The sequence below is a fragment of the Mangifera indica genome, unplaced genomic scaffold (genome assembly GCF_011075055.1).
Source record: "Mangifera indica cultivar Alphonso unplaced genomic scaffold, CATAS_Mindica_2.1 Un_0009, whole genome shotgun sequence".
Taxonomy (NCBI): domain Eukaryota; kingdom Viridiplantae; phylum Streptophyta; class Magnoliopsida; order Sapindales; family Anacardiaceae; genus Mangifera; species Mangifera indica.
Genome location: NW_025401101.1, coordinates 603195 through 616786, shown reverse-complemented (window position 1 = coordinate 616786; position 13592 = coordinate 603195). Strand labels below are relative to the sequence as shown.

Here is a 13592-nt window from a genome sequence, read left to right as displayed (position 1 = left end):
AATAAAGTTTTGGATAGGCTGAAATCGAATCTTCACAGGGCCCAACAGAGAATGAAAATGCTAGTTGATCGAAACAGGCGCGAGGTAGAACTGGCAATAGGCGATCAAGCGTATTTGAAGCTATAACCCTACAGACTTCGATCGTTAGCGTCGCGGCCTAACGAGAAGCTAAGTCCACGCTATTACGGGCCTTTCGAGGTAGAGGAGAAAATTGGACAAGTTGCATATAAACTCAAGCTTCCAGAAACAGCTAGAATCCATCCAGTCTTCCATATTTCTCAGCTGAAGAAAAGGATAGGCCCTTCAATAACCAGTATACCCTTTCCGAACTACTTGAACGAGGCAGTTGAACTGGAAGCACAGCTTGAGGAGGTCTTGGATTTTCGCTATTCGCAACAAAGAGATCTGGAGCTGCTCATCAAATGGAACGGTTTACATAATCATGAAAATTCCTGGGAAATGTATAAAAATTTAGCTCAGGTTTTTCCTCATCTGCACCTTGAGGACAAGGTGCCTCTGGATGGGAGGGGCAATATTAGGGCCCGAGTTTACGTGAAGAAGAAGAAAGGAAGAGGGAAGGCAAGAAGAAAGGCACGTGCAGAGGAAGACACTGGGAAGCAAATCATGGTGGCTGAGGGCTGTAATTTTAATGCAGATGGCAACAGTGGTGGTGACTTTAGTAAGCAGTATATGGGAGATCCAGATGGAAGCACTCCAAAAGCAGAAAAAGCAGCAGACAAGCAGCAAAAGTTTTGGGACCTGCTGGAAAAAGGAAGAAATTGTGAAGATGCAGGAAGCTGAGCTGGCATGCCAGGATTGGAAAAGGAGTTGTGAGGAATTTAGAAATAGGGACCTGGAGAAGGAAATGGGGGGAATCGAGAGAAATAGATAGGAAGTGGGGAGAGCTCCAGTCTCTCGAAAGCTGGTTAGTATTGAGTTTTTGGGGATCCATTGGGTCATCAAAATCAGTGAGGGTTCTAGCTTGAGTATTTTGTGTGAGTTTTAGTTGTGTTGTTGTTGCATTTCTTTTGTTGCTGGTTACCGTTTAAGAGTTTCATTTATCTTGTTTGGTGAGGAGGTTATTTGTCTGAGTTTCAGTTATCTTGTTTAGTGAAGAGAGTATTTGTATGAGCCCAGGGAGGATGCTGTGTGATTTTGTAGCCCTAGAGCAGGGGAAGAGAATACCGAATGCCTCTGTTTCTTAATGAATTTTATTTCAATCGGAATATCAAATAGCATTCAATAGCATTCTGTTTTCAGCAATTATTTACTGTTACATTGGAAGCAAAACAAATAACAGTCCTCAAGCAAGTCTCGTTTCTCTGGAACCCGCTACCCGCACAAATAACTGAGGTAGCAATCAGTCAGTGTCACCCGCAAATCTCCAGGTTCCTAACATATTGAAAGGGGATCTGAAGGAAATGGAGTTGCATCTATCGCCACTAACGTCGTCGTCTACGAAAAAAGAGGAGAGAGAGGTGATTGACAAAGAACATGAAGAAACTAAGGCTTAACAACCATTATTGTTATCTAAGGAAGTCAAAAAAAGAGAAACAATTCAGGAGGAGGACGACATGATCAAGACTAAATTTGGAGTGTTTTATACATTCTTGGTGGTGAATGATGTTGAACCTAGCAAGGCATATGCGTCGGTGCTTAAGACAAATGATGCTAGCATGGTGTTTTTGGGAATGGCAAATAACATGAATTTAATGTTCCTAACCACTAACAACAATTGCAGCAAAATAAGGGGAATTTTTTCAAATTGGGTAAGAAGAAATATAAAAAATAATAATAATAATAATCAAAATCATCCCGGCTTAAGGACAAAGTGGTTTTTTAGGAGTGAGTAATGTTAGGACTTGATAATAATAATAATATTAATTAATTAATTATGATAATATTATATTATGATAAAATATATGATTAGGATAAGATTATGATATTATATATAAAATTAGGATAATATTTGATAAAGATATTATTAGTATAATATTTAATGAGTTATATATAAAGGAGAGTGAGTATTGTGGAAGGGGAGGAGATTATTGTTGTCATTTGGGTAATTTGGGCAACCTTCGGCTAATTGGGAGGGAAAAAACTACTTTAATTGCCTTTGGAAGGAGTTAACACCTCTTGTTGTCAACAATATTTCTACATTAATAATATTTGAGTCAAGTTCCCAACATAGTATCCCCACATGTCTTGTATCCAAGTTTTATTTTTTGTCTTTAACAATCCCTCAAACATCTTGTTCTTTTGGGAAACATGATTTAACTCAAATTGATAACCCTCCCACTCCTACCCCACCAATCTGTAAAACTCCTCAAATTGATGCTCCAGTCTAACATGTTCAACTTTGACAAGAACAAAATCCCAAGAAAAGTATTTAAAGGCACACAATGGAAGGCAATGTTCAACAACTGATCCGAGAAGCACAAACTTTTACTTTATCGCATGAGAACAAAATCTCCTCTCTAAAAGAAGCTTCAACAATTATTTTGGTTCATCAACCAAAAGAACTCCAAATTTTTCCATAACAACTCAGTCTTAGAGCACACAAATCTTGCTACTTCCTATTGCAACTTTAACTCTATCAAGAATAGCCAATAGACAAGCTAAAAATACTACCTAACAAAAATTGAACTCCTAAAGGGCAATTCAATAATATTCTAGTGTTTTTCTTCAAAGATTAATTTAAATGAAAAGAGAAAATCAAATATTGTATTGTTAAGATTTTAGTATGAGTTTGTTATCATCATATAAAACAATATCTAAATAAAAATAAAAATAAAAAATACATTAACCCCACTGTTTTAAAACAAAACTCTTAAAATGAAAACACATAAACATCTTCAATAGTGTTTCTTTTTTTTAAATAACAAAGACATTTTAATACATAATCATTAGTATTTTTATTGCTAAAATACATGGAGAAGAAAATTTTTAAAGAATGTTTAAAAAAATACATGAAGAACAATCTTCGGTATACTTAATAAAGAAATTAGTCAAAACATTTGTTCTTTCAGGGAAATATAGAGTTAAAATGGTCACTAACAATACATTTCACACTTCCCCATATTAGTTTAAAAAAAAAAAAGTTAGAACAAAACAAAAATTATTGGGGCCATATTTATGTCATTCATTAAACAACAGCCAATGGGTAAATGTAAAAGCTAACACACGGTGCCTTCGTTGTTGTTTTAGCACGGGTTACACAAATTTAGAGACAAAGGACACAATATCTTCTACTTTGGATGATATTATGTGGGTTTATCTTTTTAAGAGCTATCATTTGAGCTACTATGTTCACTTTGCTAGGGGCTATATCACTCTTGGGGGCTTAAAAAGAGGCATACTAAGGGATCCAAACCACTATCCCTTCTATTTTTCTTCCTACATCTCACCACTTCATTTGCTATCAAGATTGGCATAAAGAATCTCTTTCAAAAAGTTGAACAGAACTAGAAATTTATCTATCTTTTAAGACTACCTTCACAAAGAGAAAGAACTTTGGCTATAATCATATCAAAGCTTGTGATAAGGCTAATAGGATGACATCTAACACAAAGAAGATAAAATGCCCTATGTGCTTCTTAGTTAATTTATGTCTATACAAAGAGGTTGATACGAACCTTAGGAGAACCATACCTTAAAAGCTAGTTATTGAGATGAGAGAGCTTAAAGTTATATAAACTTCATACTAAAAGCTCATACTTTTCAATGTGAGATCTAAATCTCATAACTTGTACTTGAGATCCCAACATAACACCACGATCTAAACCACAACACCCACGCAAGTTGGTTATGCGCTAGTTCCTTGCCAGCTCCAGGCAAATGCTGTAATATCGCACATAGTTAGCCTGTCTGGGTGTTAAGGTTGCAGAGCGTAGTGGTATATTAGGATCCCAAGTGTAAGATATGGGACTTAGATCCCACATTGGAAAATATGGGTTTCTAGTATAGGGTTTATATGATCTTAGGCTCTCCAATCTCAATAGCTAACTTTTGAAATGTGGTTCTCCCAAAGTTCGTATCATTTAGTATTAAAACCATCAACACGTCTCCTAGTTGCAATTGTGCAACGTAAGTGGTGAAGCTAGTATTGTAATATTCACCGGGGGCTAGTAGAAAGCTAGCGCACAACTAGCCTACGTGGGTACTAGGGCTGCAGACCGTGGTGGTGTATTAAAATCTCAAGTGCAAGGTATGGAACTTGGATCTCACATTGGATAGTATAGGCTTCTAGTGTGGATTTATATGGTCTTAAGCTCTCCGACCTCAATAGTTGACTTTTTAAGTGTAGTTCTCCTGAAATTCGTATCAAAGCTAGTTTTTGTTTATTTGGAAAACCTTTGATTTACTATGGTACCCCAACTTTCTCATCATATGATGAAATTCTTCAATTTCCTCTAAATTTGTGAGAAGACCAAAGACATCTATATTAATTTTATCAGAGGAAAAACTTAGGTATCATAATCCTTAGTAGAAAATAGTAGACTATTATTATACGATATCTTTGTAAATACAACTCTAAAGTCCAAATATATTAACCATCAGAAGTTTGCAATCAATTTTTAGGGAAACTTGAAAAGTAGCAAGTATTTATTATGATTCATTTATTGAATCTAAGGAAGCAAGGCAAACAAGTCTTTTCCACTATCAGAGAACTTACATGCTAAAGAGAATGCTCACAGAACTCAATTGGTAAAGAAACAAGTATGTATCATGATTCATTTATTGAATCTAAGGAAGCGAGGCAGACAAGTCCTTACCACTACTAGATAACTTAAACGCTAAAGAGAACGCCCACAAAACTCAATTACTATAGAAATTAGGAAAGAAAGGCTTACGTGGAATTGAAAATGACATCTCGAACAATATCCCTATTGGTATGAGGCTCCTTGACAGGCTCAAAACAGTCATGAATAACCCGAAGAATACTTGACAACTTAATGCAAGAACCAATCCTTGATATACCAAAAGGGTTGCAGGCACTTCTCATTGACCTCATCAAGGTCCAAGTCAATCCATCCACAATAGTGGGATTTGAGATTCCTAAAAGCCGGTGAAGTTGGGAAGACAACTGAAAGCAGTTTACAACGTCAATTTTTTACAACCCAGAAATGTCTATTGAGTAAAGATAACAAAGCAAATTCTTTAAGCCAAAAAAAGAAGAAAAAAGATGAATAAAAGAGGTCCCAACAAGAATTTACCTCTAAATTGGAACAAATAAGAGAAATTTGCATAGGGGTAGGGCTATTTGCACCATAAAAATAATTCACACTGGCTCTTTTAATTACAAATTACCATTAGTTAAAATAACTATGCATAACTATTATAACTACAATGGATTAATATTGGATAAAATAAAATATCAATATAAGAAATTAAAGTTTTGTGAAAGGATGTCTTATAAATGAATATACTTTCCATAAATCATTTTTCGCATCAAATTTTAACATTTTTATTATTTTGAAGTAATTATTATGCAACTATGCATTGAACTATTAATCTTGTATTCACCATAGAGGTTATCGTTGTTCAGTAAAAGTTTTATTTTTTTTAACTGTAATAATGATCAAACTTCAGTAGGAGGGGAATGGAATGGTTTTAGGGCCATACAGCCCCACTCGTGCTATATAAAATACTTCTTAACACTTCCAATGTCAGAAAACAAGATATTTCTCTATTAATTAACTTGCAATGTGACAGGTCCATTTTGGTTTAGGAAATAAATATAATTGTTGTTTCTGAAACAAGGGAAATAACAGATTTTAAGGAAATGCAGTTGGTTAAATATTTTGGAAATCAATTTTCAAATATCATGGAAAAAATTAATCTAAAATTAAAAAATAAAAATGAGAAAAATACCTTCTCTGTTTTCCAGAGATTTTAACTCTGAAAACAATTTTGAATATTATTTTAAACATGTTTTCAGATCACAAATGTAAAGAGTAATTTTGGAATAACAAAATTTAATGGTCCCTGAGAAACCGATACAGAAGGGAAGAATTTCCTGAAAGATGAGATATTTCCTTCCTTCATGGAATTGGAGGTAATAGAACAAAAGTACCTTAAAACAAGCCATCGTGCAAAAACTGTCTGAAGGGTAATTTGTAGGAGATAGGCTTCCAGCTTTAATCAAGCAAGTCACATGATCTGCAAGGAAGCAATGACAAAGGCATAAATATTTAAGCTGAAAGGGTAACTCTAAACAGTTACTAAGATCAAAACACACATCTGCGGGTGCACTGAAAGCAAGTATTAGTGAACTGTTGATTATCTTCATTGGAATCGCTCAATCCACATAATCCACAGCAACAAGCTGGACAAAACCAATTTCGGCCTGGAAAAGCCTGAAATAGAATCAATAACCAATTAATGATAATGAACAATTCCTTTGTAATCTTTCAAATGGATCCTTAACTTGTGTAGACATCTTGTTCACTCTTTTGTGATTACTCAATCAATGAATGATATTTATATGTTTCTTCTCAAAAATGAATTACAATAATGAACTTTTGATTCAATATATTTAAAACAAAAAAGGGACACTATTTATCTATAAATGTATGGGATAAGAAATTTAAGTTTTAAGATTCTAGAACATATGCTTAGGTTGCCTGAACAATATGATTTATTCGTAAGTTTTATATATAATGTGTGTAGCTTCTTCTTTTTACATTGACACACCAAATTACCACTCGTAAATTATGAACTGGATCAAGGAAGAATATTTGGCAGAATTTCAACAGTGCCAGTCACTGATTGAATGAAACATGCTCCAAATATATTAGACATTGGCCATGACCACAGATGAAAGATCTTGCACTGTTGCATGTAAAAATTCCAGCAACTGACTACGAAAAGAAGAAAATTTTAAAATTGCATTAAAGCATAGATCTAATAACAAATAAATCACAGCATTATTCTATAGAGAAGAAATGGTGCAGTAAATCACTTAATTTTATTTTTTATTTTAAAAAAATTTTAACATCATGTAGCATGCAAAATCAGATAATTAAAATCATGGAAGTCATTAATCAAATGAATCTACATAAATGCATCAAATATATTTGGCATGCCTTCACCGAATATAAAACATATTGTCTAATTGAATGAAAAGATTCCAACAACTATCCAAGAATAAGAATAAGATGTAAAAGTTCTAAAAGCACAGATTTAATGAGTTACAAATGCTAGCACTATTCTATAGAGAAGAAACAGCACGATAAACAAGCTCTTTTGCAGTTCAAAAACTTTTAAAATCAAGTTGCATAAAAATTGGTTCATTACATTCAAGTAATAATTACAGATTTTCACTTGTAATTAGATTAGCCACAGAATGAATAAAAACTGATCAAGAGAATCAGATCAATAATATAGAAAATGAAAACACACCTTAAGGTGAAGGCAACTCAAATGATATGAAGAAGGGCAGTGATCACAAAGGACAAGGTCTCCCCAGTGGTGGCAAACACTACAGATTGTGTCCCTTAGTTGACCAGTATAATATCCTTGCTTCATCTTATGCTTTCTAGAATTAGACACTGTATCTTTAAGCCCAAAACTTTTACCATATTCATCAAATTGCATAGTTGGGAGACAGGATTTAGAAAATAAAGAATTCCTTGTCCTAACAGCATTCAGCCCATGTTCTTCAATCTTAGGTGTTAACTTTAGTTTTGAATTGACTTGTTCAGACTTCTTCAACTCCCTCTTATTCATTATTGAGCAGTTCCTTCTCTTCTGCACAACAAAAACAGATGCCTTCTTGTCCTTCTGCTTCTCCAAAAAGTCAGTAAAAACCATAAGAAGTTTATTGTTAAAACTTCTTTTTTTCAAATTTCTTTGTCTTTTAACTGATTGACATTTTTGAACGTGATGCAAACACTGAGAAGTTTTCTCCTCTCTTGAAGTATCTGTGAGGAACTTATTATGGTCACCTTCACACGTTACAGCAGAATTTAGCTTCTCTGTATTGGATTCTAACCGATCAGGCGTCTTTTGTATAGGAAAAGAAACACAATTTGCTTCTTGGTGTAAATCTGAACCACAATTGGGACTTCTATCACAGACATCTTTGCTAACAGTAGCTTTCTCCATGTATGAAGGACCAGTTGTCATATCCTTTTCCTTACACAGATTATTATCCTCAAAACCATTCTGATCAATTGTGTTTGTCAGGGGCTGTTTCTCATTTTCCAATTTTGAACTTGGTAACTGCTGCCTTTTATTGCATTTACCATAAGAATCTTCTCCTCCTTTTTGACTTGATCTGGTAACCTTGAATTCACTGTGATTTTTTACCTTAACCAGAGAATCACATGGATGAGAATTTAAAACAGCATGCTGAGATTCCTTTGATTTATTTCCTTTCTTTCTGATTTTATATGACACAGTTTTGTGATTTCTTAATTGAATTAGTGAATCACAGAGAGAAGAATTTGAACTAGCTTGTTGGGAAGCCTTCAATTTATTTCCTTTTTTTGCCACCAAGTATGACAAGATTTTGTGATAACCTAGATCTCGCCGACTCAATCTAATGGCAATTTCATAAACAACATCCATGAAGTATCTATTCCACACAGACCTAACTCCGCATGGCCACTCTGAAATCATCTTCATAAATCCATAATTTAACTGCAAGGCAGACCAAATCTTCTTTACAAACTTAGCCAATGGAACATCTCCTTCAAGATCCCTGGCCAACTGTACCAATATCCACACACCCCGGTCCTTCCAACCCCCCAAGAACTCATCCCATTCATGAGCTACACGCAACTGACTCACACAGAATTTGCGTTCATCAACCTCATCAGGAAAGAAAACACATCGCTCATTTGCATTGTGATCACAATCGAAAATAACACCTTCCCACCATGCATCCTCAAACCAAGCATCAACACAAACCCCAAAACCTAACTTCTCACTAGAATCAACATGTGACCAGGGAGGTGGAGGCCGAATACGTCCACGATAGGTGGAGGAAACATGGCGGCGGCGATGAAGGCCATCAATTGCCTCAGTAACCGGAATTGACTCAATGAGCTTCGAGTCACCATTTTCACATAGGAGTTCATCATATTCAATCATACGGCATAAGTCAGAAACCCCAACAACCACACCAGGATGCCATGAGCCCCTTAATCCTTCCTCAAATTGTCGAACCTAAACAAATCCAACTCACCAATTAAACAAAAATTCAACTCAGTTACTGCAACAGAGAGTTTTCAGTTTATAAAACAATCTATTTAAAAATTATCTAAGATTAACAGATTCCCAGATGAAAAAATTACTGTTTAGGCGAACGTGCAGGAGAGACAAACACCATAAAACATAGATTTCGAAATTTTCATAAGAGAGTATGTCAAAGGAAAAAAAAAAAAAAAACCCAACAAACAATCAGTCTGCGAATTAAAGAAAATTTAACAAAATAAAAGCATAAAGTAAAAAAAAAAAAAAAAGAATTTACTTTTATTAAAAGAAGACGAGAGATTGACTCAAATTGCAGAACTGAACCATCCAACTCACCATCACCAAGAAATTACAAATTTAACTAAAAAACTATAGACCCATATAATTTTCACTCCATAAAACAATAATTTAAAATTTTATCAAACATTAACGATTACCCAGATGAAAACATTACTGTTTGATAGTGTCCAGAAAAAAAGGCAGTAAAAAATGAAATTCAAAATAAAATTCAAACATTTCATTAGAAATCAACACTTCAGACGACACCGACAAAATCCATGAAATGCAAACAAAAACAATTCAAAATTGCATCGAAATTACACCCAAGAAAAAAAAAAGATAAAGTTTTAACCAGCTTAAACTTGTATCTTTAGAAAACAAATATAAAATAAAAAGACCTCGACTTTTTGGTGAAGAAGAAGCTTTCTCTGTTTCATGGATACAGAACTTGAAAATTTGAAGTTGATTTTGTTCTGATTTTGTAATTCGTTTAAGAGGCAAAGCAGAAAGATGATTGTGACTGTTCTCTGTTCCGTTGATTGCTTTCCTTGTTTAAGAAAGGGCAGTAATCAGGAGTTCCCAAGTGTATGATATTATGCTTTTTGGTGAGGCCTCTTATGAGAGAATAGAACACCTGTCAATTTCGTGCTTCGATTCTTAAGAAGTAGCTTGTTTTATTTAGAATAGATGATCTGATCGGGGAAGTATGGAATTCTTTATTATTAAAAAATAATTTTAATAATTTTGTATTATTAATAACAATATAATAGTTAATATAAAGATATTTTTATTTTATTTATTAAAATATTATTATAATAATTTTAATTTTATTATAATTATATATTTATTTATTAATTTTTAAGGACAAAATTAACTTTTTTCAATTAATAAAAAAATATTTTATAATAATTATATTTAAGAATATTTAAATAAAATAATATATCAGTATTTTTTTATTATTTCAAATCAAATATAATAATTATCAAATAGAATAATTATTTACACCTATCAAATATAGTATCATAATAAGATATAAGAAATAATATGATTAACCTTTTTTGCTAAGTATTAAAAAAGTACGGAAGTAATACTAACTTTGTTACAATTTTATCCTTAATAAATTTAGTTTAAAATATTAAGGATATTTAAGTAAAATAATTTTTAATATTCATATATCATTACAAACTAAATATAATAATTATTTTTATATATCAATTTACTGAAACACATTATTTCATCATCTTAATTTTGTTTTTGTCCTAAAATATCATTTTAGTCATCCATTTTGAATTTTTACCACATCATTGGCTTCCTCTCACCATTTTCATATTGGGTTTGCATCTGGTTTTCGAATTTAAGTCTATTTATTTGAAATTACAGTTTTGCCCTTGTATGTACATACGGAGTTGTTTTTTCATTCTATCACATTTCATAGCATTCAATGTAGTATTGGTTCTCTTATTTCTTACTTTTATTAATTTAAACCTTATTTTTATGCCTTGATTAGTTATGCTTAATTTTAGGGTCTGTAGGAGTTCTAGATGTTCCCCTAGGTCATATAAAAACGTTAAGGATAAACTTTAGCCAATGTAGATCAAGTTGAGTCTTCGAAAACTCCCGTCAATTGCTCCGATTTTTGGTCAACTATGTTGTTTCGATTTATGCTAATCGCTATTGTTGGCCTGCCCTATGTAAAACCCATGCTATCAAGTTTAATTTGTTAGCCCAATTTAATCTTAGGGTTCTTTTTGATAGACTTAGGTAGACTAGATTGTCACTTTAGGTGTTCATGTTTATTCTACTTTTGTTCATCAATTATGAACGAGCATGGAGTATGATTAGCTTCATAATGAAGCCACCACTTATGTCAAAGGTTGTCATATTGATTTCTCTCCTACCAACCTTCACATCACTTTTGGTCTTCCAGTCGTTCGAGGTCTTATTATCTACCCTTTGGTTAGCATTTTATCGACTCTTTATATCTTATTGCTTTTGATCTATTAATAGCAATCCCAACCATGATGTGATAGTGTATCTGCCCTAACAATATCATACTTCATCTACCCATACCTTCCATAACATTATTAAGTATACTTTTGCACCCAAATCAGGTCACTTCAATGAAGTCAATACGATTGACTTTCATCTTCTTTCTATAACACTCACAAGTATGCCCAAAGGTATTTATGTCTTTCTACCTTATGGATTATGCTTGACTTTATTGTGTATTATTTTGAGGTTGTAGAACCGTGTGGGTATGTTACATGCCTCTGTGTGTGTTAACAAGGGCAAAATAGTCTTTTCTTGTGTGATGTCTAAGAATGAATAAGTTTGGAGGCATACCGACCGTTCATGATATGCATGAATGTCCATTTGTTGATTTGAAATTAGATAAGGGCCAATTTCATGATGAAGTCGAGATTTTCCATTAATAGGTAACACATGGAACAATTGTTTCTAAAAGAGAACACTTGTTCTTGATATTATTTTTGGAAAATAAAAAGGGCGTCATGGTTGTTTGGTTCATTACCAAATTACAAAGTACAAAGAACCAATGTGAAAAGGAACTCTAAAGCTCCAAGATGTATAGGAAAGCCAAAACCACGTGAAAAGTCTTGTGCTTTCACCGAAAGAAAGGTAAGTAAATGACTTTCTCCTTGGATTCATGAGTTTATGTCAAGAAATTTTATGCTTTTCTTTATTTGTTTTTATGTTGAATATCTCATGATAATGATGTTGGTGGAATGGAAGACATGTTTATTATGCATTATTTAGTATTGGATGAGTTGTATACTTATACAAATTTCACAATGGAATATGTGATAAATCATAGACTTTGAATTTGAGCTTGTATTTTGTTTGGTTTATAGAATCCACTTGGATGTTAGAGTATTAGAAACCTATTATTATTAAGGAGGTTTGATTGAAATGTGAAAAGCCAGTCAGAATTCATAGGAATAGGCTAATTGAAATTCTGTAGATCGCATGAAATGATCATTAGTAGGTAACAATACAATCGTTCCTCTTTTTACAATAGTGTAGAATTAGTTCGTTCGTCATAGGAACGTTTGACAGGAGTGTCTTATAATGGTCATGAACGTTTGTCCAATATGGGATGAGTGATTGTTCATGGAGGCATAAGTAGAACGACTTAGCTTAGGTGAGAATGAGTAGAAGAGTGTGACTATTAGTCTGAAATTAAAGGAATGCCTATTCAAACTTGTGAGTACCATTCGTTCATGAATAAAACTTCATGAATGATCAATCACAATAATGAGCACTTGTTCTTATGTAAAGAGAAATGACTAATTTACCTTTGGAAAGGATGATAATAAAGAAAACCAATAATAAGGCCCCGATGTTGGCTGTTGGTGATGAGAAATCATTATGAATGTGTCTAACTGTGTGGATAACGACATGTACCTCAATCGGAGTGATTTTAAGTCAAAAAGTGAAAATGATGTACAATACTAATGTGAACCACCAAACTATAGGTAGTGTGGTAGTGAAAGCCATAGGGTTTACACACACAAAAATATATATACACATTCACACACAATTTTAATACCCTTGGATAATTATGCACCAATGATAGGTGTCGTATTATTTAAGATACATGTGCGATAGTAGGAAAGGCCTTAGTCCAAGTTCAGGCAATAAATGTATAAAGTGCACCTTATGGATGACATTTGGGATTTCACCAAATGTCCAAGATATCAACATACATCATTTGACACTAGTTTGAGATGACATTGCCATTGAGAAAAGCCCAATAAGCATATGAGATGTTATGAAAGCATCCATAATACAACCAAATTGAAAAATAAAAAACACGTATAATTTATTAGATACAGATATGTAGATATTGAAAAATTGGGTGAAGAGAATAGATGCAAAACAAACATACATGTCAAGAAAGAAATAATCAAAACATGCATTTACAAAAGAGAGAAATGATAAAGATTTTACTTTCTCCTTCACCTCTTATATAGATATGGGATGATGGAATGAGTCTTTCACTTGTAAGACCTCCAAAGAAAGTCTACCACTAAAATAAAAGACAACCCTTGTTGTGAGGTTGAGAGAATGGAGAGAGTTTTGCAATTTCAGTG

At 33.3% G+C, this 13592-nt stretch overlaps 1 protein-coding gene across 3 annotated transcripts; it reads right to left on the bottom strand.

Moving 5' to 3' along the window:
* Positions 1-902: 902 nt before the first annotated feature.
* On the bottom strand, positions 903-10068 carry LOC123205576. 3 transcript variants are annotated; one of them, XM_044622562.1, is made up of 7 exons: positions 9879-10068; positions 8368-9174; positions 7405-8301; positions 6242-6359; positions 6077-6162; positions 4854-5086; positions 903-1455 (listed from the first exon to the last, which is right to left on the bottom strand). In XM_044622562.1, the coding sequence occupies exons 1-7, from the start codon at positions 9915-9917 to the stop codon at positions 1443-1445; spliced, it is 2193 nt and encodes a 730-aa protein (XP_044478497.1). In that variant the 5' UTR covers positions 9918-10068; the 3' UTR covers positions 903-1442. The 3 variants fall into 3 exon arrangements, with proteins under 3 accessions (XP_044478497.1, XP_044478496.1, XP_044478498.1); XM_044622561.1 differs by having other exon boundaries at positions 911-1455; positions 7405-9174; positions 9879-10067; XM_044622563.1 differs by lacking the exon at positions 9879-10068 and adding an exon at positions 9303-9822 and having other exon boundaries at positions 911-1455; positions 7405-9174.
* Between the last annotated feature and the right edge of the window lie 3524 nt (positions 10069-13592).

What these genes read in the sequence shown, in the direction of transcription:
- LOC123205576 (XM_044622561.1), bottom strand. Translation starts at nt 9,917, where the DNA reads ATGAAACAGAGAAAGCTTCTTCTTCACCAAAAAGTCGAG. An exon ending in TGAGTTGCCTTCACCTTAAG is followed by an intron (nt 6,360 to 7,404) that starts GTGTGTTTTCAT and finishes ATTCTATTTCAG; the next exon opens with GCTTTTCCAGGCCGAAATTG. An exon ending in GCACGATGGCTTGTTTTAAG is followed by an intron (nt 5,087 to 6,076) that starts GTACTTTTGTTC and finishes AACTGCTTTCAG; the next exon opens with TTGTCTTCCCAACTTCACCG.